Source organism: Syngnathus scovelli, chromosome 22 (assembly GCF_024217435.2).
Source record: "Syngnathus scovelli strain Florida chromosome 22, RoL_Ssco_1.2, whole genome shotgun sequence".
Classification (NCBI taxonomy): domain Eukaryota; kingdom Metazoa; phylum Chordata; class Actinopteri; order Syngnathiformes; family Syngnathidae; genus Syngnathus; species Syngnathus scovelli.
In genome coordinates this window covers 1,620,172-1,643,512 of record NC_090868.1, presented here as the reverse complement: position 1 = coordinate 1,643,512, position 23,341 = coordinate 1,620,172, and the positions used below count along the sequence as shown (strand labels likewise).

The 23,341-nt window shown below is 44.4% G+C and overlaps 1 protein-coding gene across 3 annotated transcripts; it reads left to right on the top strand.

Annotated features, from left to right (window-relative positions):
• Positions 1–8,534: 8,534 nt before the first annotated feature.
• mdfic (MyoD family inhibitor domain containing) lies at positions 8,535–20,686 on the top strand. Of its 3 annotated transcripts, none has more exons than XM_049760784.2 (5): positions 8,535–8,870; positions 9,023–9,125; positions 10,343–10,405; positions 16,751–17,011; positions 19,878–20,686. In XM_049760784.2, exons 2-5 carry the CDS (start codon positions 9,038–9,040, stop codon positions 20,135–20,137), a joined length of 672 nt encoding a protein of 223 aa, XP_049616741.1. In that variant the 5' UTR covers positions 8,535–8,870; positions 9,023–9,037; the 3' UTR covers positions 20,138–20,686. The 3 variants fall into 3 exon arrangements, with proteins under 3 accessions (XP_049616741.1, XP_049616740.1, XP_049616739.1); XM_049760783.2 differs by having other exon boundaries at positions 8,536–8,870; positions 9,020–9,125; XM_049760782.2 differs by having other exon boundaries at positions 8,540–8,870; positions 8,986–9,125.
• The last annotated feature ends 2,655 nt before the right edge of the window (positions 20,687–23,341 follow it).

Here is a 23,341-nt window from a genome sequence, read left to right as displayed (position 1 = left end):
ATGTCCGACCACCATCTTTAATCCACGCTAATCAATGTAGCCTTCATCACCAATTCATAATGGAATTTCTTAATGGGATGATTTCAATTACCTGCTTCCAGCACAGACGCCGGGTCCTGCAATTAAATTAGCTCTTTGTCTCAAACCCTTCAATATGTTTGTTTTAAAGGAGCCAAGTGTTGGCAGAACTTCTTCAAGCAGAGCTTTGCTTTATTTAAACCCCGGGAGTTGATCCTGGCGGCGGTTTGGCGACGAAGAAAAGAGGAATGTAGCATTAGCGAGGAACGGTGGGTTAAATCACTTACTGAAGATTTTTAATGACGTTTCAGTGTTCCTCGTATAATTACTCTTCATCCGAGATGGGCCGTAATGCTGTTGGACAGTCGCGGTTCAGGCTCGCTAGCTCGCTTCATTAGCGTGTCATTCCTATTTCACATCAGAGGCTTTAATTGTAATGCTGAATATGCACAGCTCCCCGCACGAGTCTAATCAAAGTGGATCCACTTGTATTATTAATATCAGAAATCAGCCCGCTTGCTATTTTTTTTGTAATAAATAAAAGAATACAGACGCATAAATCAGCTGTCATTTATTAGCGCCGCCGTGGCATATCCGCCAGACATGCAAGGAGAAGGCAGCCCACCTCCTCGTCTTCCTCCCCTCATCACTCATCAACATTTAAAAAGTAGCAAAGACAGAGAGGAGCGAAAAAGAAGAAAAGGCGCCGCATTAAATATACATGCTAATTCTGCCGCGGAGAAATACGATTACAAAGCAGGTGCGTGGTGCCAAAAAAAAAAAACGGGGAGGTGGAAATAAAATACAAATATCTGTGACAGCATATAGAAAATACTTGGAATGCCATTGTGTGGTGTCAACTAACATTTTTTTTGACTGCATTGAATCCAACTAATTTGACCCCAGGTCATAAATCTAGGTGTACCTAATGAAGTGTCCGTGGCAACCCATACCAAGTTGGTGCGTGACAGCCACATCAATGATTAATTAGACAATAATGGGCAGACAGACATTAATTAGCCATTAATGAGAGGCCTCACCTTCCGTGCTGACTTTTTAAGTGCGTCTCAACCCTCTCGCCACTTGGCCGCCGGCGTGAATAAATAATTGCTTCAAAATAGTCCCCGAACATTTACAATGATGGTGGACGCAATGGTTTCCAAACTTTGGCGAAAGTGGCGAGAGATGTGTTTGATAATTTTGACCGTGTTTACATCCAGGTCAGCTCCATTACCTGCTTCCAACATGTGCACCTCACATCCTCAACCTACATATATAACCCCGGTTTGATCATCCCCCCCCACACCCGTCCCCAATCTCCATCCTTTCCATTCCCAACCTCTTTGATCTGTCATTTGCATTTCTGCGCCTGCAGGCTGGAAATTATGTGGATGAGATTTTTTTTTCCCTTTTTTTTTTTTAATTTTCCTCTTCTCGTCCATCGCCTCCTTTCTTTCGTCTATCTTCTCCTTCGCCGTACACCTGGTACCTGGAGAATCCATTCTCGTTATCGTCTTTAAAGATCGGCAAAACATCTAAATTGAGTGAAAACTGTGCAAATAATAATATTTATTAATTATTATTATTGATATTATTATTATTGATTCAAAAAAATCTGTTTCGCTTGAATCGTGCGATTCATCGAGATACGTATCAAATCACCCCAATGCACTCCAGGTATAAATCGGGAATAACAGTTAGCATAGATGGGTTCGATTTTGCCGATGATTTATTGTTTCTTTGAATCCAATCGGACGCCATCTATCATCAAAATGGATCACTGCAGCGTTTTTGTTCCACCAAAGAGGAACAATCGTAGGCAGAGCTTTGCCAAGGGCCTTCATCCGCTAATGTCAGTAACGTGCTAACAAAATGCTTGTTAGCGTTAGCGCCGTTGCCTGGGAGCATTTGCTTTGATATGTTGTCAAGCCAATATGGCGGCGCTTCCTGATTACCTCGCTACGCATGTTTATTGATTGCGAGAGATGCCGGAATGTCTTTTTGATGTGAAAGCGATGCTCTGTCAGGCAACGGCGACGCTTACGTTGCAATGCCGGCCTATTATTATTTTTGCTTTTCCCCGACTTTGAGCCTTATTGTCATGGCAGTAGATAAAGGAAAGGATGTTAGCGGAAACAAACGGCGGCAATTACTTTCCTGCCGGCAGTCTGGGCAACTTTGGGCCGCCGTTGTGTTATGCTGACGTCTCCTCGTGTGCTTTACATGTTTGTGCTTTCATGTCAAGTATTTAGACCAGGCGCTAATATAGCATGCTAGCATAAATGATCGCCCTGGGTAGATAAGAATGACATGTTGATTGGATAAAAAAAAAAAATTAATCACCTCTTTCCCGCTATCTAGAATTCCTTTCTTGGAAGCAAAAAAAAAAAATCTCATGTCAGATTTCATTATGAACATCAAAACATTTCTGTTTACAACATCCAAGTGGTGTCAATTAAATATGATAAATTATTCAAACATTTATCTTCTCCCGCGACGTGCCTTGGGAATTTTTAATCAAGGCAGCGCTATTTGCTTTAAATTAGCAGCGTCAAGCATGCGCCTTGTGTAAAATCCCTCGTATCATTAAAGATTTATCAATCGGAAATCTGTTTGGGTTGATTCGGCTGTTAATTGGCTAGGAGGGACACCGCGGCAACAAGTTGCTCACCAGCAGATGTTGGAACGGAATTTTTTTTTTTCAATTTCTATCCGAGAAGCTAACTCAGCTATTCTAATGGAATGGAAATCCAAGCCAGCTGGCGACTAAGCTCTCCCGAAAGGTCAAAGCGAGGTCAAAAAGCAGTTCTTCACTCCCCCCCCCCCCCGCCCTTCTTGCCCTTTCTTTTATTCCCTCTCTCCATTTGTTCCACATGTTCCTTCATTTTGTCCCGCTGTCATCACGTCACTCACCAGCAACTTTGCAAGTGATTTACATTCTATTAGCTTGAAGCTTTTTTTTTTTTTGACACCCCGTGCACTTTTTTTTTCAATTTTTTTGTAATGCAAATTTGGCCGACTGTGTCAAAACGGAGAACCGGCGAGGAGACTTTTGGAAGTGTGCCGTTGAAAGCTCGTTTTAAAGCACTTCAAAAATGTCTCCGTCCGTTTGCTTCAACACGCTGATGTCATCGCTTTTGGCCCGTCGAGATGTGAAACGGACGATTGTTAGCGAGAGGGGTGTTTTTTATATGCCGGGTGAAGTTTTTACAAGAGGCCAAAGTTGATTTTCGTTTTGGGGCATCCAGGTGTGGGCGCTCCCAAGAGAACGCCGTTGCCTTTTGAAGGCGATAGCAATTAACGTATTCATGATATTTATATATTGAAATATATTTATAAGGCTGGAAACCCTGAGGATGGGAGGGGGGGAGAAGTGCGCGTGGCTTTACATTTTGCTAATGACATGCAAATGGATTGTAATGTTTTCGTTTTTTTCCCCCCATTCCCAACGAGTTACGAGAATTAATCACACGTCTGGATTTGATGAGGTCACATGTAGACCGAGAAACTATTTTAAAAGGAGATTTTTTTTTTTGTGCTTAGACCAATCAAAAAAAGTTGCACGAGTTGCAAAAATAAACTCTCCTGAGTTTCATATTGCAAATATGTTAATCAAAGCGCACACATCTTTTCAATTGTTCACGCAATCGCTCGGGCGTTTATGGAGAAACAAACAACAATATTAATTTAATAGTCAACACTTAGCGAGCGGATCCCCTGGAGTTTTGAATTAAGTGTTGGAATTAGATTAGATAGATCGACGCTTCCTCCCCATGAGGCTGAACGCACAGAGCGCACGGCGTTGTATCAAATTAAGGAATCAGAGGCTGCCGAAGCTCCCGCTGTTACAGATCTAATTATCACAAACACAATAAACAGCTTGATTGTTTTTAATGCCATCCACAACAAAATCTATTTTCAACTGGCACTGAATGAGTATATTTTGTAATATTTATCCGGCAACAAATTAATTCTTGATCATTTGGAATGTGATTCAAGTCACTCTGCATGTCCAACTTTAATTAATTATTATCAGTATTGTGCCCGGGGTCGAGAGCCAGGGTAAAATCCATCATTTAATGTGCGCCCTCTCCAAATCTCCCCCCGCCCCTCCCCTCTCGTCTCTCCAGCAACTCTGACATTTTGAGAATTCTTTGATTAACATAATTAGACAACTTTGATGAGAGATTTACCAAAGCCTCCTTTTCTTGTTTCCGTGCGTGTCTTCCCCCGCCATCCGCTGGCTAATTCTGCGAGGATTACTCGTGACATTTCTAAGGGCGCGTTTAACCACAAGATGCACAGCACATATGATGCGATTGTTTTCCTCTCACAAGTTTGGATAAGGTCATTTGGTAATTGCAACTTGTAGAGCGATGATATAACAGCCGCTAAAATCAATCATGTTTGTCGGGCCTCTTAATGAAGCAGACGTTAATGTGCATTATGTATCGAATACTTGCAAAGAGTTGAGAGAGATAGCAGCAGCCAGATGCTGATAGACTCTGGCAGCCTGTTATTTCTCCGCCGAGAGCTCCAGCAGTGATTTTATTGATTTTTCCCAACCGCGCTGCTCTTATTGTTATCGCAGCGTGCTGAGCGCCGTTCATTGGACATGAGCGCCACCTGAGGCTGTGATCCCTGCCTGGGAATGCTCGGCTCTCACAACAGGTGCCTCGAGTCATGCCCCCGTCTCATCGCCGAGGGAGTCTCGCTGTCAGTGTCGGTTTTGCATTGGGGGGCGCCTGGTAACAGTGCCCCACCGGATCCAGCAGATGGTGCTGTGCTGGACGGTGCAGTAATTCCTTGTTTATCGGGATCAACTCATTTATTTATTTATTTATTTATTTATTTATTTATTTATTTATTTATTTACTTGTTTATTTATTTATTTATTTATTTATTTACTTATTTATTTATTATTATTTATTTTATTTTTTAAAAAGAAATTAAATTTGAAATGTATTTATATGGGGACAATTATCATCAACAAATATTAGTGCCGTACCGAGTGAAGCGACGTGAGAGTCAACAAGTTTTGACTGGCTATATTAACATGCTACACTATTAGCCATCGCTAGGCTATACTAAATTAGCTAAAAAAAAAAACAATTGTTTATTTTTGTTTACGATGGTTGTTTGGCGTATCGCTCTGCAGTAACAGTGTGATGTCACCGCCGGTCGTCACCTTTAGCTTTGGGTTTGTCTTTAATTATTGTCGAGGACGAACGCACAGGCCAGCTCATCAACTGGATAAATATTTGACCGCTGTTCCATAAATTGGCACCGAGGGTGGCGGGGTGGGGGACTATTTTTAACGACGCGACTTGTCCGATCCAGATATCACGCATCGAGCGATACGCCGTGAATTGGTTCTCTGCAGGTGACCGGCGCTCGCCTCGGCATGATGTAAATTAAAACGCACATTTCTGCTGGGGAAATGAAGGGATTTCAAACACTTCCTGAATTGGTCTTATTTAATTATTAGCCGTGTCGAAACCTAATCTGGAATCTTCCAGGCCGGGTATCTAATTAATCAAGGTGTGTGCAAGATATATGGATTTGCTGACGTGTTTGCGCAGAGTTAGCGTTTTTTTTAGATGTTGATTTTAGAAGAATTGAACATTTCATCTTCCCCAAACCAGGGGGGGCCTAACAAGACTCCGGGGTATCTGCTGATGTCATAGGGAGAAAGGACATACATGTGATGAGGCCTCACGTTTTAATAAATAAGAATCCCACTGTGACTTTAGCTAGTGTCGCGTTAGCTTGGCTTACGGTTTATGCTAATCGCAAATCTGCGGAGGATCATAGAAATTCAAACAGCCCGAGATTTTTTGATTAGCGTTCCGCGTCGGACAACAAAGGCGGCGAAAGGACAAAAGGGACATTAAAGTTTTCTCGGGGAAAATAAATGGTCACGTTTAGAGAATTCGGTTTCCGTAACGGGCGACGTTAAAACACGGGTTGTAAAAGAAATGACGTTTAATGCTATCTATAAAGTCAAGAAAACATCAATGTGAATCAGAAAATTGTGGCAACATAGACATAAACCATTTGATTGAATCTCCATAAACAGATTTACTGTCGTACATTGTTGCTAATTTCTCAGAAACGCCGACTCGGGGGGATTGACACCCACGTCGCTAATCTGTATTTGTAAGTTTTCATTCGCAATCTTACGTGTCAAACACTGAATTTGCATTTGCCTTCATCGCCTTCAGGGATCACTCCTGTCAAAACTTCTTACAGTTTACGCACTGTCACAACATGGCATCGTATTTGTTCGCCCGACTGACGCGTTTGTCGAGTAGCGAGTGTTTAGAGCTGATTTCGCAGCCTAAGAGTTCTTTCCTGAAAAATGATGTCACCCCTCCTGTGGTCACCATCAATAATTTTGGATGGCTAACAGATGGGTGTCAACTTCAATCCGACACCATCATGGAGGCCGGTTGAAATCAGGCGTCGCCATCCCCCCCCTCCGACCTGAGACGCCGTCTGGCCCGAGTTATTACGATAACCTTCCCAGTGAGCTCTTTTGTTTTTTTAATGTCACTATTAATCATAGAACGCCGCCATTGTTTCTCGGCCGGGATACATATTCATGATGCTTTTGTGCCAGCATTTGCTACCGATTACGCGGACCCGCGCACCAGATGTCGTTATTCAGGCCTGGGTGAAAACGCGCCCGTTTATTTGCATTTGTCTTTTATTGAATCGATCAATTACTGCAGTTTATTTCCTTTTAGCGAGCACAACTGGCAAAGTCTGATTTTTGATCAAACGACTTACTGGCGACAACAAGGATTGAAGTTAACGCCATTAATCATGCGAGAGTCGCCACGGTTCAGCCGGTGTCACGGTCAGCTTTTAAAATTCCTCACTCATTAAGTTCTGCTCGTCGGGCAAAGAACTTTGAAGATGTGATCGGGTACAGATGTCGCCTCTCACCTCGGTTTGATAAAAGGAACGACGTTTATATTTCTGTCGCCGGCACGGAAAATAAGATCATTAAGATTGAAGGTCCCCGCGATTTTTTTTTTTGCAGCTTATTGAAGCGGATTTTCTCCTTGTCAGCTCCACGTCTAACCCTCGGCACACTCCGGTAATCAGGCAGCGTGCCAAACAAACAAAGCGAGCGACGAGAGACGCCGGCTTCCCTGTCGTGTCTTCGCCGCCGCCGTTTGACAAAGTGTGACAGCGCGGCGTGTGTGTGTTTTGGGGGACACCGTCGTAAGCGCATGATCACGCTCCGGATAATGTTTGTCAGCAGAGAACGGCGCTGTCACCGCCAACCAGAAAAAAAAAAACAAGTGGGGTTGATTTCACGCTGTTGTAAATCGGCGGAGAATTGAAAAATTGAATCGTAGCCACGATTTCTGTCTTCTCTCCGAAATCGACGACCACCCATTTCGGCCTAACCCTAACCGAGTCTTTTTGAGCAGCTCCGGGGAATGAATCGAGAGGTAATTACAGTCTGAGGGGGGTACAGGGGGGGTCCTCTGTGATTACACATCAGCCCTGTAATGGATTCAACACTTTTAGAACGGAGGGGAGAACGCCGAGGCTTCCGTGGGACGGCGCTGGCCGAGACGGGGCGGGGCAGGGTTGCTAGGTACATCTCCAAGATGGATTACGTGAGGTTTGCCGAGTTCAACATTGACACAGATTCATCGTAAATCATTATGCCGGGGACCTGGAGTGATTTCTGCATTAGGAGCAGAAAATGGAGTTCAGCCAGTCAATGAGGGAGGGCATATTTCACATCAATCACCTCCACACTCTCATGTTAGTAAGGCTTAAATCTCACTTACACTCTTACCAGTAGGGTTCAATGGCTATGATGGCAATCAGCAAGACACTGACTTGCACTAACAATACCCTACTGACTCCGCAGAGGACATTTATTTCCAGTGAATGATACGGGGGAAATGAATTGGACAGAATTAAGCGCTCATATTGGCTGTTTGGACTGCGCTTTGCCGAGAAAGTTTGAAATTGATTTCGGGCAACTTTTCAAGTTGACCTCTCGCGGGGAAAAGGCGCCCCATTTCGATAGTACCGAGTGATGACGTTTTTCTTTATATACTTCCAAGTAAGGTCCGCCATCTTGTTGCTCTGACGCCGAGCGGTCTTAAAAGTCTGTCTGCAAAGTCGCTGTGAAGTGAAAATAAATGTAGGAAAAATAATAATAAAAAAAAGAAAATAATCAAATTAAAATAAATAAATAATAGGTAAAGACGCGGAGAATTTTTTAGGATAAAATAAATATTTAAAAATAGACAAGTCTTGCAGATACTGTCAACAATTGCCTTTAAATATAAACATTATATTTGGGGGAAAAAAGGACCTCAACTGCAGAATAACAACAATAATAGTGTAATTTTAACCATAGTTTGCGTCGGATTTAAATAAAAAAAAAAAAAAAAAAACTCCAATTAGATTTGGACACGCCCACTTTTGGAGTATCACACCTGCTTCGCTGCTGATTATTTGTCGATACCTGTCCGTAATCAACTGTGCAGTATTTGTAAAAATAAAATAAAAAAGCGTGATTTATTCCATGGAGGCAAGGCAGGAAAGAAGCTGTGAAGGAATCCGGAAATGATGAAAAGTTCGGCTCTCCTCTCAAGGAAGAAAAAAAAAAAAAAAAGTTTGGGACGTGCGTCAGACACATCTGCGCAGAGTCAAACTTTTTGGACGCTGCAGCTTGGACACACACGACTCGTCTCCAAAAGTTTACGGTTATTAGTCGTGCTTACTTTTCACTTCCGAGCAGTTTCCGCAAAAAAAAATAAGGATGGGAGTGAGCGCGTCAGATTTGAAGCGAAGGAAGTGACATGTTGTGAAAGGTAAGCGGCGTCTTTCTAAACAATGTTTGCCGGTCAGCAACTTCCAATAAGGTTGTCAGAAAAATAACGGGACTTTTCTTTCCACCGAATAACCGTCGTTTTTTGTGTCTCCAAGCCTAATGAGGTGACTTTTTCTCCTCTGGCAAAAGAAGAACTTTGACGGTTCCATGTCCGCGGAGACCGGACACCCTCCACAGGGGCCAGATAGAAGCCCAAAACCGGAGACCGGTTCCTCTTTGCAGTCCCTCACTCACGGTAAAAATGGATGCCAAAATTATTATTAGTCACTAAGCTGAAAGCAGTTTTATAATATTTATTATTTTGCTTATTTTTTTAATACTACCAACACATGTCTATTTTATTTTGATTATTTTTATTGTACACACGCATGCATGTTGTCTGCCTTGTGTCGTAACAATGACGTCATTCATCAAAACTTGAAGGCATTCTAGAACCTTCTTGACACTACTTTTTACTGAATGGTGCCAAGTGGTGCATAAAAACTGGACCAGCAGGTATAAATAGGAAGTATGTCAATATATGGATAAAAAGAACCTAGATTGCCTTTCTCGTGTGTTGTTATGCTCTTGGTCATGTTTTCTTTATGTCTTGTGAAATCCACAGGAACCCATGAAGAGAAAACCACAGCCCAATTATATTTTTAATTAACTTTCTAGTTAGATTATCACATGTAAAATAATCCAACCGCCCCTCTCCACACCCTCCTTTTTTTTTCTTCATTTTTTTTTCTTCAAACAAGCAATGAAGCGTTAACCATCCTATTTATACCAAGCATCATTACGGCTCTGTCAAAAAATAGCAAAGTAGGACAAAGTAAGCAATCAGTCAGGCTGCTGGATTGCGAATGGATTTTCGCCGCCCCCCCACCACCCCCCTTTCAAAGGCGCCTCTGCGCTTAAGACTGGATTTTCCCTCCCGGGGGAGCGGAGATGTAGCGGGAGTAGGCCAATTCGTTTCTAACCGTGATCACTAAATACTGCGATGCATCACCAACTAGCGGCGCTAACGTCGCTGCTATACATCATCCTCGCAACTGCGCCGCATCTATCTAGCCCCGCCCCCCCCCAGGCCTCGATCCATCACCGGTTTCGCCAAACACACTTGTGAGAATCATTGCAACCAGAACAGCAAACACGGCTCCAAACTGGCCGAGGACCGATCCAATAAAGTGGATTGTTTTCCTCTGGAGATGCGAAGGGAGTGGAAGCTGTTGACGCTTACGTACTTTTTTCCACTTGAACATGAATGCTGCTTTCATAGCAGGTAGCGCCCCAGTCGGGAGCGCCGCAAATGAGTTCCAGAACCGACCCACCGCTGCAAGAAATTTTTTTTGTTTTGGTTCCATTCCAAAATCGGTCATGTGGTATCATGTGACAAACAGAACCTCGAGTTGTCTATTTTGTTGTGTTATCTGCCCCTTAGCTAACACAAAAATGTTTTTCTGATTGTAGATGCCGAACCATCGGGACCATCCGGTCATGTGACGCAAGAGGACCACTTTGAGCCAATCAGAAGTACGTAGAACCAAACAGGAATCTAACATGTTGGGAAATAATTAGAGCCAGGTTTGAGGTTGAATAATATCTTACCTAACAAAATAATCTGTCAAGAATAGATGTTTTGACGCTTTGACTTGGGGCCAACTGAAATAGCAGCCTGAGTGTTTCCACTTGAAATAATACCAAGATGGCACCTGGAGGCTGTTTTGTTGGATGGTGGGGGCGGAGCCAAAGGCCCACATGTCTTATTCCGTCTCGACTCGATCTCACGTTTCCATTGTCCTTCTGTTTCCTACCCGGGAGGAAATCCTGCTCGGGCTTTATTGTATCTCACCACGTTCCTTTTTTCCCAGTGGCGTGCTAACACATCTCCTAGCCTCGGTTTGCTAGCTAACATTAACGCTAAAGTCTTTTCCTGGAGCTAGCGGATGGGCATCAATTGACCGAGTTCAGTTCCGTCCACGGTGGAATCTGATATCAGAAGGTTCGACCCGCGATTGGGTTCACTCGTGGTACGAGATGACCACAAACCGTCAAACGCGGCTGTTAGCTTTCTGAAAAAAGTCCAGTTGTTTATTTATCAGGCAAAGGCAGCAGAATCTGGATTGATTAGCGTTACGTCGGAGTTCTTTGTACGTCTGAACCGCGCCGACTTGAAGACGCGTCGAGTGAGCATCAGTGTCATTTCGGCGGACATTTTTTTTCCCAAATGCACGTGTTTACAAAGCCGAAGGAAAAATGTGTCAAGGCAGGCTAATAGCAGCTGATTGCTTCCATGACAGTCGGTGAGCTATAATAAGAACCGTGTTTGATTTTGACACAACGGTTCTTTTGTTTCGATCTTGTTAACTTTTCCAGGTCTCCTATTTTTTTTTTAAGTTTAATGACTTGCCAGGGGCTTGTTTACCGGAGTGGCGAGGGAGCAATTTGGTTGCAAAAAGCAGAGGGGAAAAAAAAATCTCTTCTGTCAAGAGGTCTTCTAAAGCTTGTCAGGTGCGAGAGTGTTGTTCTCTCGCTTCTCTTTTATCGGAAAATAATCCCACGTGACAACAGTTTTGCGTCGTATTTGATCTCGCCCCTCGCCGCTGCTAACGGAGTGTGCAACAGAGAAGTGCGGCTCGACATCTTGAACTGTTTTGGAAAAATAAATAAAAATAATAAAAAGAAAATAAATGATTGGAAAGTCTAAAGTTAGGTATTTCACTGGTCTTGAGGTCTTCCCTATCGTTGCTAATTGAGAGCCCTCGTCGGCCGCGGCAACAGGAAATCAATAAGAGATCATCTGCTTGGCTGCATCCTGCCCCTGAGCTCTTCCCCCTTCACCGTGTGATTTAACGCCAGCGTGGCGTTCTCACAACACGAGGAAGTCGACTATATTGTTGTACTGACAGCTTCTTTTTTAACCTTTTAAATGGGCTCGTCGCCTTACAACAGGAAGATAAACAAGCTCTTAGTTTGAGAGCGTCGATTTCCAACGATACGGAAGTTTTTGGTGCTCTACTAAAGATTCAAAATGGCTGACGATCATTCTGAAGTTTTAGGATGGTTACGAAGCAGCCGCCGTGGGGATCGGCAAGCGAATCCTGGAGGGCTTGGCGGTCCCCAAGAAATTCCATATCTCCTCCACCCAGTACCCTCTCGGCTTCACCCCTCTGAATAAATTGAGGAGTTTAATCGTCGCCATTATTCAACGGATTGTCAAATATTTTTTAATGCCCGATAAAGATGACCTTACTTTTATCTGTCGCGCAAAAGGCCCGTCAAGTAACACGACTCGGTTTGAAAGAAAGATCACCTTTTGTGTGACTCTCTGATTGGACTCGAACAGCACACCTTCAAGGTCAAATTACCCGATTGACCTCTTTGGGAAGGAATTTGTGACCTCTAAGAACTGAAGTGAAATACGTTTCCAAATGTGATTTTTACATCCAGAACTTGCTGCCAAAGTACTCAAAGACTTTTTAACCTCCCGCTAGTTTTTTCTTTTTAGCGCTAGGAACTGTGCGATTGTTGTTAGCCAAGCATATCTTCTTCGTAGTCCTCGGAGCCCCGGTCTGTGCCGAAACAATGTGGAAAGTACAGAGCCATTATGAACTCCGTGGTTATTTTTCAAGTGATTACTTAGCAGTGGGTCACGGAATCCAAAACGGTATAAATAGGGTGAAATGCTAGCGCAGGGGTTGATTAAAACGGCCATTGTAATTCTACCTCTGTTGTAATTATTTTCTCATTGTCTTGCCGCAGATAGATTTCATATGGGAAATTTCAAGTGCCTTAATTAGCATATTTTACCCAAAGTGCCAGCGTGTATTTTTTTTTTTTTTCGACATACTCAAGCCACATGATTATGCATACCACGATTATCAAGAAAGTATTTTGATTGTGAATTAAGTGTTTAATAATTGCTGTTCTCGTCCTGAAGTTATTTTAATTCCAGTTGACCTGTGACCCGATTGTTAGTTCATAATTTACCAGACATTTTTTTTTAATCTTTGGAGAGCCTGGGAACTTTCCTCACAAGACTCTTTGTTTCGGCCTTTTTTAGTTTAGGTGAAGCACTAAAATAAAATCTTATTGACTTCAGTTGTTTATTGCAGGCTTACCAACCGTGCCACACACGAAGGCATTTTTTCCAGAGCTCCTCACAGACAGGGAAGTGAGGGCAAGGGGGGGGTTGATAAAATGGGGTAAAAAAAAAAGAAAAAACTCCACTCGGTTTAAATGAGAGCGGCGCGGGGGGGATTATGTGGCCTCTAACAGGGTTTTGGCTCCAACATTAAGGTTAAAACCCTTTTCTATTACTGAGATCTGTGCTGGTGTTGCCCCCGCCAGCCCCTGAGCTTGCAGCTCCTTGGCCCCCTCGTGTTTGTAGGTTCAATGCCTCGCTGCGAGGTCATTCTGTCAGACACCCCTGAGCAGCAGAGGGTGACCAGGGACCGGGTGGGGGGGGGGGTCTGGCTGCCGTCCAGACTCCGTCTCAGCCTGAGACCTCCCCCTCCTGCTTTTCAGGCTGGAGTTAAAATCGATACGGGCGTCTCCGTGTTTAAGAAGCCACTCACAGGCGGACGAGCACCTCCATCCCGAAGGTTGATTTCTCCCAGCTTAGGGCTTTTTGATTGGCATCGGCGAGATGTGAGGCGCTGACCCACAGCTGTCCCATTAGCAGAGGGTTAATGCGGAGATTGCCACTGAGCAAATAAAGGAACTCGGCGTGGGGCTGTTTTGATAGACTGCCAATCCTCCCTGTGACCCGCAGTCACACCTCAGATGGTCCTTTAGCTAGCTTGAATCGGTTAGCGGCTGACACAGATGCCAGCTCGCAAACACTTGAACTTCCTGTCGAAGTTCGGGGTATGGAAGCCAGCGGAATATTTGAGTCATTGCTCTAACTCGCCGGCCTCCCACAGCAACTTTGCTTGGTCTTACTCACTCCTGTTTGGAGTTGAAGAGGGTGGGGCTTGTTTTTAGAAGCCTGGCGGTTTGTGAGTCACAAGACGTTATTGCAACAAGAGCCTCGATTCAAACATTCAGCGGTTCAAATGGAGAGAAAGAGGAAATTGCTTCAAATAGTGACACAGAGTCGTTCGAACGCATCTGGAGGAAGGCGAGCGTTCAGCGCTGAACTTAGCAAACTGCTAAATTCCACATAACAATGTTGACAAATCGGGTAGTGGGAGGAGGCGACGACTCAGAATTCCAAAATTGACTAACCCTAACCTGAATTCTAGTTAACAAGATACGGTAAACACCATTCCAGGTTGATTTCATGTCACATCCTGCTTGTTTTCCAGCCAGCGCATCTTTTATTCTTTTTGCATATTTCAAAGAAAGTCCTTGTCTTCAAGTTGGGAAGGTCAAATGGTAAACACGGCTTTGATACGCCCAAGGAACATTTCAATCAGAGCCCTTTTGTAATAACATTCATTGTACTATATATCCCCCCCCCCCCCTCGCTACTCGTATAATTCCCCTGGTTTTGTCTCTATAAATATGAACGGGGAAGATGTATAATTTCTAATGAGAAAATATATCCCTTTGGATTGAAAGGCAGGGGCTGTTCCACACGCTATTTGTTAGGAGGAGAGATGATACCTGGGGCTGTTTTGGCGCTGATGGTGGTAAGGAGGACTCTGGCTAGGTCATTGCACATTTTTACAAATTAGCATTTCAATCATGCAGGTACATGCGCAGCCGAGCGGAAAATATACACGCTTTTCCTTAATGCAAAGATAAACAAAACACCGGGGTGGGGGTATTAGCATAGCGAGCTAGCAGCTGGAACGTGGTTCAGTACGCTTAATTTTTGGGTAATAGTAGCAATTAACGGATAAATACGAGCGTGTTTGAATGCTAGGCCAAAATCTTTTCATGGTATAAATATTAAAAATGCTTGTTATTGGGCTCCCGTCTCCTCGCTATAGCGGCGTGTGAATGACAGTCTTCACACTGCCCCCTGTGACCTCGTTGTTAGACTTTCATGTTCTTGCCTTTTTCAGAATTGCTGTTTGTACAGCTGTAGTCCGAGCCGCATGCATGCATATTCCCGCTTATGTGTGTGTGTACGTTATATACACACACACGCCTTTCCTCTTGTGTCTTCTGGGTGCAATTTTCAACTTTCTCCTGTAGGACCTATTTTCGATGACAAAAGTGTTGCTTTTATATATGGAGCCCCCCCTCCATGCAGACTCTCCGGCGCCCGTGCGGCGGCGGCGCTGAAGACTCTGTGACAAATGGCAATTATATTTGTATGTTCTTCATGAATCCATCAAACACTGGCCTTTTAAAAATGCTCCCCAGATATCGCCAGCCTGTCAACTACTGGTAGCGGCGACCAAATTGGGATGCTGCTTAGACAGTCAAGAAGCACTCACCCCGCAGTTTCCCCTGTGATGTGTGTGACAGCGTGTGCCGGGGATAGCATGTTTTATTCAACTACAAATGTACACTCTCAACAGTTGTTGATGTGCTAGAAATAGGGTGGTTACAAGTCCAATTTGGTCCGCTGTGTGTGTGTACATGTGTGTGTGTGTTTGCAGGATACATGTGGTTTTAATGCGTCCTGTCAGGTTTGGTATATTCAGTTATCTCTGCAATGGTGTGGCAAAACGATCGTTTTAAATGTTTATTTTTTAATCCTAGGTTTGCTCAGATAAACAATTAATGCGGTAACCAACGATTATTTTGGTGATCGATTAATCTGTTAATTATTATTCTTATTATTACTATTATTCATTATTTAACATTATTATTATTAAGAAGTATCTGCCGATACTTTGTCTCGATCCGATACCAAACAAAACCTCCAAACAAAAGAGCTGAAATGTGGCACAAATTTTTTCCAATTTTTTGTCTCATTATTTTTTCATCTGCAGAGTGGCGACTGTACACGTCTGTCATTGCCATCTCTGACAGTATCATCATTAGCGTGATCAATGCTTTGCATATTATATCACGCATCGTGTCCATTCATCTTCATTGGGATCGAAATAGAAAAAGAAAGTTGCGAGGACAATTCAGGGAACCTGCCGCTACGACTTGAACTCATTTTACTCATTAATTATTTCTTTTTTACTTCAACAATTCCGCAACTGTTTGTTGTGTTTATGCTCGAGGGAGCCCCTTGTGGCCACTGCACCGTTGCGCAATGTCGCAAGAAAGTCAATCGAGTGGCTCGAAAATCACCTCGCTTCGGTTTAGCTGTATTAATCAAAGGGCCGCTCGGAATGTAGCCGTCTCTTCTACGTTCCGAAGTAGCTCAATTAGAATCGCAACTTCACATTTCACTAGCAGGCTCTGATGTGTTCCAGAGTGAGGAAGGGAGGGGGCGGGGCAATACAGGAGCAACTCCCAGTGGAGCTGAATGTGCAGGTACTCCTTTGGGCGAGGCGCCCAATCCTTGGCTCCCTCTCATCCTTTTGCCGCCTTTTCTTATCAGACGGGTCGCCGTCTTCTGGCTCCAAGACTTGCTGAGGCCATCTGAGCGCTCAAGTCGACGAGATCATTACGCTTGCAGACAGCAGCTATTTTCTATAAAGCTCTTTTATTAATCTCACGTTCAACTCACCTGGGTACTGCTCCCATCCGCCAAGCGTGCCGGGGTTTTTGTCATCCTGTCACATGTGAGGTCCCTAACATCTTTTCTGTCATCCCGGCGCGGAAATGTTTGCCATCTGATCAATATCGCACAATACTCGGAAGATTTGCCGAGAACCGACGGGGCGAATAAAGTTTTTCCCCTACCCAGCCTGACGGCAGAGTGCTGACAAAGTTCTCGTTTAAATAAAGTTATACTGATGTCAAGTGGAGTTAATGGAAATTTTTGGGGGAGAAATTGATGGATTGTTTTTTTGCTTTCAGATCAACCTCAGATTGAAAAAGGACAAAATGATGTCGGGCCCCCCGCCGCCGATGCGGGGACAACGTGCAAATGCACCTGCGGCAATGGCGCCGCAGGAGGGCCGACCGCCGGCACGAGGCCAACGACGGCGGTGGCCACCAGGGGGCCGGCCACGCCGGTTTCGCAGAAAATGCAACGAAAGTTAAAGTCCAGCCTGTCGGTCAACAGCGACGGCAGCCGGCAAAGCTCCACCGGATCGTCGAAGACGCCTTTACCGGAAGGTGAGTCAGAGTTCAAACTAATTCAAGGACTAAAATTGACTAATTACTAACTGCTAAAAGCACCCTGCTTTTTACTAATCAGAAATCAAGTCTCATACATGCATGCAAAATTATAATTAAGTTTTTTTTAAACAAATTATTGCTGGTCAGATAAAATATCAACAAAGCGACATTCGTAGCAATTCTTTCGTATACTTTTGATCATGTCATGTTCATGTCAATGTCAAAACTGTATTGATAATTGTGAAATGCTTTGTGGACCTTCAGACAAAATATCACAAAAATAAGAACGATAATCACATATAAGAAGGAATATTCAATCCCACTTTTTTTTTTTTATGTCTTCTTTAACGCCTGGCGAGAAGGACTTAGTCAATGTCAAAGTTACTGGTATCGGCCCGATACCGATCTCCGATATTAACAGAATAACGGCTACAATACCAAGTACGAGTCTGTCGCTTGTGTTTATCGCCGATGCCAGGCGTTTGATTTTGCGTTCCTCGGCCGTCACTTTGCCAGGTGCGGGCCAAAGGTGGGTCCGGTAATGACCGTCGCCGCACATACAGAGTAGGTGTGACCGCCTAACAAGGTCTGTGTTGACGGGGTGCCCATTAAAAGTCATGAGCGGCTCTCGCACCTCCAGTCCCCCTCGTTAACAGTACGGACGCGGCCGCCCTCGTCGGAGTCCCGAGATTTTATGACGCATTAGCGCACGCATCCGTCCTGAGGACATTGATTGATAACGAGTCGGATTGAGATGCGTGTTTACGTGAAGGAGAAAAGTAGGCGGCGTGAGCTTTGGTTGATTTGACGCCTGTGAATTATGCATCAGGTGGAAAATGCGGAGGAGAAAATCATCGGTGTCAAACACGAGGCCCGGGGGCCAGACACGGCCCGCCGGATCATTTTATGTGGCCCGATTCATCGTTTTGAAATATTTGAAGAGTTTTTACTCATCTCTGATTCCAAAACTAGTTTGTTGTGTACTGACAGTCATAAGGAAACAATGATTAGTTTGTCAGACCTGCTGTAAATGATCCCGCTTAATTGTTAGAGAGGGCGGAAATGAAATTAAAGATGGAAAAAGCTCAACAAGTCGGTCTCATTATGGCTTTTGTGTTGACTGTTTAGCAGTCGCCAGCTCTCGAGTGTTTATTTCCCGGCCTGAGGGAGAGAAAAGAAAAGAAAAGCCAAGCTGTTGTGTTTGAGTGTTTACACGGATTAACATAATCTGTTTGCCTGTGAAATTAGCCTTCTAAACACAAGAAATAAAAGAGAGCTTCCTCCGGGGGGTTTCTCTTGTATTCTTCGGCACCGGAACCAATCTGCGATCACACGTTTTGGGTTTCGAGGAGTTCTTTGCCTTTTGTCGGGGTTGGCTGGTGTTTTTAGCTAATTGGGCGTAATAAGCCTCAAGGTGCTTTCCGCCTGCCAAGTGCTTGGTTTGTCTATAATGTGGAATTTCCACCATTCATACTTCATCCTCTTCTAATATTAGATCTTTGTTGACTCTAAACAAATAAATTACTCGGTTCAGGTAGATTAATTAATTGGTTCAGTTCATGGAAAAAAATGCTACACGTTGAGCGCAAGCTAGCAATCTGGAGGTTAGCCGGAGTGTGTCCAGTTGTGAGCGACCATCTTCTTCGCACTAATCGCTTCTCTTCAATTATACATCCAAGTGAATGGCTGAGAGGCGGAAAAAAAAAAAAATGGCTGAGAGGCCCGCCCGCCCGCCGCTTAATGATTGTGTACCGTCTTTTTATTTATCGTTTTTTTAACATACAGAAGTCTCGCGTGGCTCGTGGGTCTGCCCTCTGGGTCCTTCAAAGTTTCGTAGCCCGGCTTTGAGGTTCGGCGTGCACGTCGGGGGTACGCGACTATATGTTGAATAGTAAAGACGCTTCTGTCTTCAGATCAGCATAATCAGATGCATTAAAAGTTGAGTACACACTTGCTTATATCACAGCAAGCTGCTCCTCCTGGTCAGCTCTGAGCATCAAAAAAAAAAAAAAAAAAATGGACTTTGATTAATCAAACATGAGCATCCAGCAGTCCTCTGCTTGCCTCGCCACGCCGTCCTGCCGCTGCTTTCTCCTTCGCCTCCAACCCAATCAGCAGCAGCCCACTCCGACAGCTCAAGATGGGCTGATGAAAGATATGCAAATGTAGCCTGTTTGTAAGATTTTTTTTTTTTTTGGTCATATATCAGCACTCCAAAGTGCCGCGCCGGATTTTCAAAAGTTTTGACATGGACTCGGAGGACTGTAGGAAATGGTGTGCGACTCTAAAATGGAATTAGCACACTTATTTGATCACGGCTGATGATAACATTTTATTTGGGTGGTGTCATGTAGAAGCAACTTAAGGATCTTCAGATCATGTGAATGGCATTCCAATACCCGCACTTGCTGCTTCCCCATTGAAAAATCGCTTACGCGGCATTTTCTGCTTTTAAAAACTAGCTCAAGTGACATTTTCATCATGAATAATTCCCCACATGCCATTTCCGCGCAGCGTAGCTAATTCGACCTAATCTGTAAACACCTTTGGGCTGGGTAATGAGCACATTTGTAATTTGTAATGGAGAATTCAGCAAAACCTGCATGCGCCCTCATCAAAAGGGTCCGGAGAGGTGAAATGTTAATTGGGAGGCCACGACCCCGCGGCTAACGCTAATCGGCGTCTTTGCTCGATATGGCTGCTAATCGTCAAGCTAGCGCTCTGCATGATAACGCTGCAATTATTTAACAGCTTGCTAATCGAAAAGGAACGGCGAGGAATCCGTCGCCGCGTATTTCTCGCATGCAACGACCGCGTACTAATTCAACCGTCTCCTGAGTTTGACGTCGGCGAAATTTCCCAGACTGCTGCGTGCACTCCATCCTGGCGTGCCTCTTCTGCGAGTTCCTAACGCTTTGCAACCTGGTGGTGGCGCCGGCGTGGTGCGGCCCGTGTGCCTCCGAGTCGTCGTGGTGCTGCTGCTGTTGCTGCTGCGCCGAGGACATGGGCGACGACTGCAACTGCCCCTGCGACATGGACTGCGGCATCATGGACGCCTGCTGCGAGTCGTCGGATTGCTTGGAAATCTGCATGGAATGCTGCGGCATCTGTTTCCCCTCGTAGGGACGCCCACCATTTTGTTTCTCGCTCTTCAAGTACTACAACACTGTAAAATGTGACATCTCATGTTTATGTATCCATATCTACTGTCATGGAATTTCAGGAAGGGGCTGATCAGGAATTGAAATTGCCCGCCGACTCACAACGAGGCGCTCGCCGTCGTATTGTTTTTGGCAACTAATGAGGCGAGAGGCATTTTTGTAGCTCGTCTCCGCTCGCCCGCTAGCTTTGATGCTCAGGCGTGCTCATTACCGGCGCTACTTGCTAACCGATAGCAAATTGTTACTAGCTAACAACGATATTTTTCAGCCATTTCGTACTAGATTACTTGGATTTTATTTTAGTTCAGTCATCCAGTTGTTTTTGGCCAACTTTTACTGTTGAGAAAGCACAATGTGAAGATTTTTTTTGGAGGAGGTAACTTAGCTATAGATTTGACTAATTCTCAAGCTTTACAATTTGATGTATTGGTTAAAATTCCTCTTTTTATTACTGTTGTACATTATTTCTGAATTTTAAAATAAACTGTATTCACATCGTGCAACTTTTGAATGGCACTCTGCTTTTCTTTCACTTTATCAGTCAGCAGAACAAAAAAACTTCAGGTGACCTTTTCTTTTGTCGCCGTCAGGTTGTGACTAAACCGTCACCCGTCTGACGTCAAAGCCAATATTGAATAAATGACTAATTGACTAATTGGCGCCCAAAGAGGTGGTATATTCACTTTTATAAATACAAGCAATTTATTTTTTGTTCCTCCGCCGCAGTTGTCTATGAAATCGTAATAGCCGTCATTACCTCCTCGTTAGCGTGAACGTAATTTGTTCCGATGTAGTTCGGCACGCATTAAAGCTAATACTCGTCAGACTAAGTTTCTTTTTTTTGGACTTCATATCAAATGAGAAGAAAATCCAGCCGCGTCTCTTTCAATTAAACTCGTCAGGTATCGGCCCCATTAGCCGCCTGGCTCAGTTTAGCGTGCAAATCGGGTCATTACCTGACACAGCTAATTGATTTTGACATCAGGCTGCCCAAGCTTCTTGTTTATTTACTTGTGTGTTTATTTTGATCTTCCGCCACTCGGAAAAAAAAATAAAAAATCATGTAGAATATCATCAGGAGTGACAGATGATGAGACGCTTTATTTTCATGTCGTGATGTTTTTCTATGTACAGAATGCGGCGGCGTCGTATCGGTGTCGGCGGCGATGAAATGTAAATGATTTTTTTTTTTTTTTTCCGAGCGAAAGCCTTGTATCCTTTGTTCCTGTCTTCTTAGAGTAACAATACGCGATGGCGTTCACACCTTAAATATTTAAAGACCCCCTTTTGCTAAAGCTTTGCTGCCGTACAAGGCCCTCTGACTGCTTCTAATCTCCTCCATACCTGGAGGCGTCGCCACGGCAATGCAACGATAACACGGCGCCGGCAAAACACCCGCCTAAGAGGAAAGAAATAAAAGCAGGGGGGGATTCATTCACCCCCATTTTTGGGCGCAACTTTGCAGAAAACATTTTACTTTCCTCCCGTGTCGTTCCGAGTCTTTTTGGGGGTGAGCCCCGACGCCGCAGATGCCTGCGCCGGCTTTGAAAGGGAAGTAACAGAAGCCTCGGCGTCCTTAAATAAGTCATCATATCTTTCAACTTTCCATCACTTTTCCTCGCAGCCCCGCCGCCGTCTGAAAAGCAGCGTAGCGTGCCCGAGGCAAATTGAGGAGGACGCGGGGAAGGTGGGAGGGGGGGCTGTTTATTTGCTTGTACACGCTCCTTGAGCTATAAATTAGATGTCAGCATTGTTACATGTCACGGGCCCATTTGGACACGACGTCTCCCGAGCAGCACTTTTGATTGTTTGCTCTTAACATCACTTAAATGAAGGCAAGCCCTCCCAACGGCCCGCAGTCATCTGCATCTCACGGAGGTGATTGGCAGGTTGTTTAGTCGTGCCCGCTCGCTCGCGTGCTCGCTTCGTCTTTGTTGACTTGTTCGTTAGAGGACGAGTTGACACGGCGGACGAGTTTGGAAGACGCCGAAAAGTTACCAATGATAACGTGCGGGAAATGGAATGAATTGCTCAGACTGCAACATGGCCGCCAATGCTAGCATGATGTAGCAGTACGCTAGTCTTTGTCTCTTGCTCATTGAGCCAATCAGGCGTCTGTGAGGGTGAAGTGGAAGGCAGATCACACCTCTCCTCTTTTCATCTCATTTATTCCGTTTTTCCCTTTTACGTCGTCGCCTCTGAAGGTTGTCGGTGTCAGCGGGCGTACGATCCTCAACATTTGATGCAAAGGTGGGAGTCAGAGGTGTGACTTTGTTTTTTTTTCACCCCCCTGTCGTCTTCCTAATTCCAGTTACCTGTCGGGTGATAAATGTCAATTGACTGGATGTGTGATTGTATAGCTGGATTTCTTTTTCCCCCAACCCTTTGATGGTCTTATAAGATTTTTTGCAACTTTAAAAAGTATTACAAGCACATCTCGATGCTTTCATTGTTGTATTCCGCATAGGTGTCAAAGATGAGGCCCGGGGGCCAGATACGGCCCGCCACATCATTTTATGTGGCCCGAGAGGTGTCATTACTAAAATTACAAATTATCTCCCATTTTTAATAATAGAGATATTGCTATCATGGTATTTCTCGGACTATAAAACGTATAATTTTCTCCGAAATCGACTCGACCCCACATAAGATGTCTCCCGAGGTCGTGCGATTTATTCCTCATCATCTCCATTCGTCAAAATTTCACCGTGCAGCTTAGCAGAAGGGAATTTGAAATATTCTCCTCCCAACACCACCAAGACAATTGCAGGTTAAAAATGTGTATGCAAATGCTGGGGGGGGGGGGTACATTAGAGCATGCACAGGTTGTTAATAAATTAACACGTGGCAGGAATAATTCAGTTTAGCGTGATAATTCTTGGGTGCGAGCTGTCAGCCGCCGCATTGTTCTGGATCCAACGTGACGGCGAGATGGCAACACGGGCAGTGAACTGTGATGTTTTAGCGTTCCTCGCTCTTCAATCCTCGCCGCCGCTGACACAATAACAGCCTTCTGTTCGCCTGCCTCTGATTTCTGTCGTTTGGGTTGGAACAAAAGGTTTAATGAAGGGCGTCCGCCCATAATTACGTTAATGTTACGCTCGTGCACACAGTTGGTTAAGTGTTGTGGAACTTGATGTTCTTCAAAAGTCCCAAGATCCATATC

Bases quoted from the DNA above. Each gene is read 5' to 3' on its own strand.
- mdfic (XM_049760784.2), top strand. From the start codon at position 9,038: ATGTCCGCGGAGACCGGACACCCTCCACAGGGGCCAGATAGAAGCCCA. The intron at 9,126-10,342 runs GTAAAAATGGAT...TTCTGATTGTAG, and splicing joins TTTGCAGTCCCTCACTCACG to ATGCCGAACCATCGGGACCA. The intron at 10,406-16,750 runs GTACGTAGAACC...TTTTGCTTTCAG, and splicing joins CCACTTTGAGCCAATCAGAA to ATCAACCTCAGATTGAAAAA.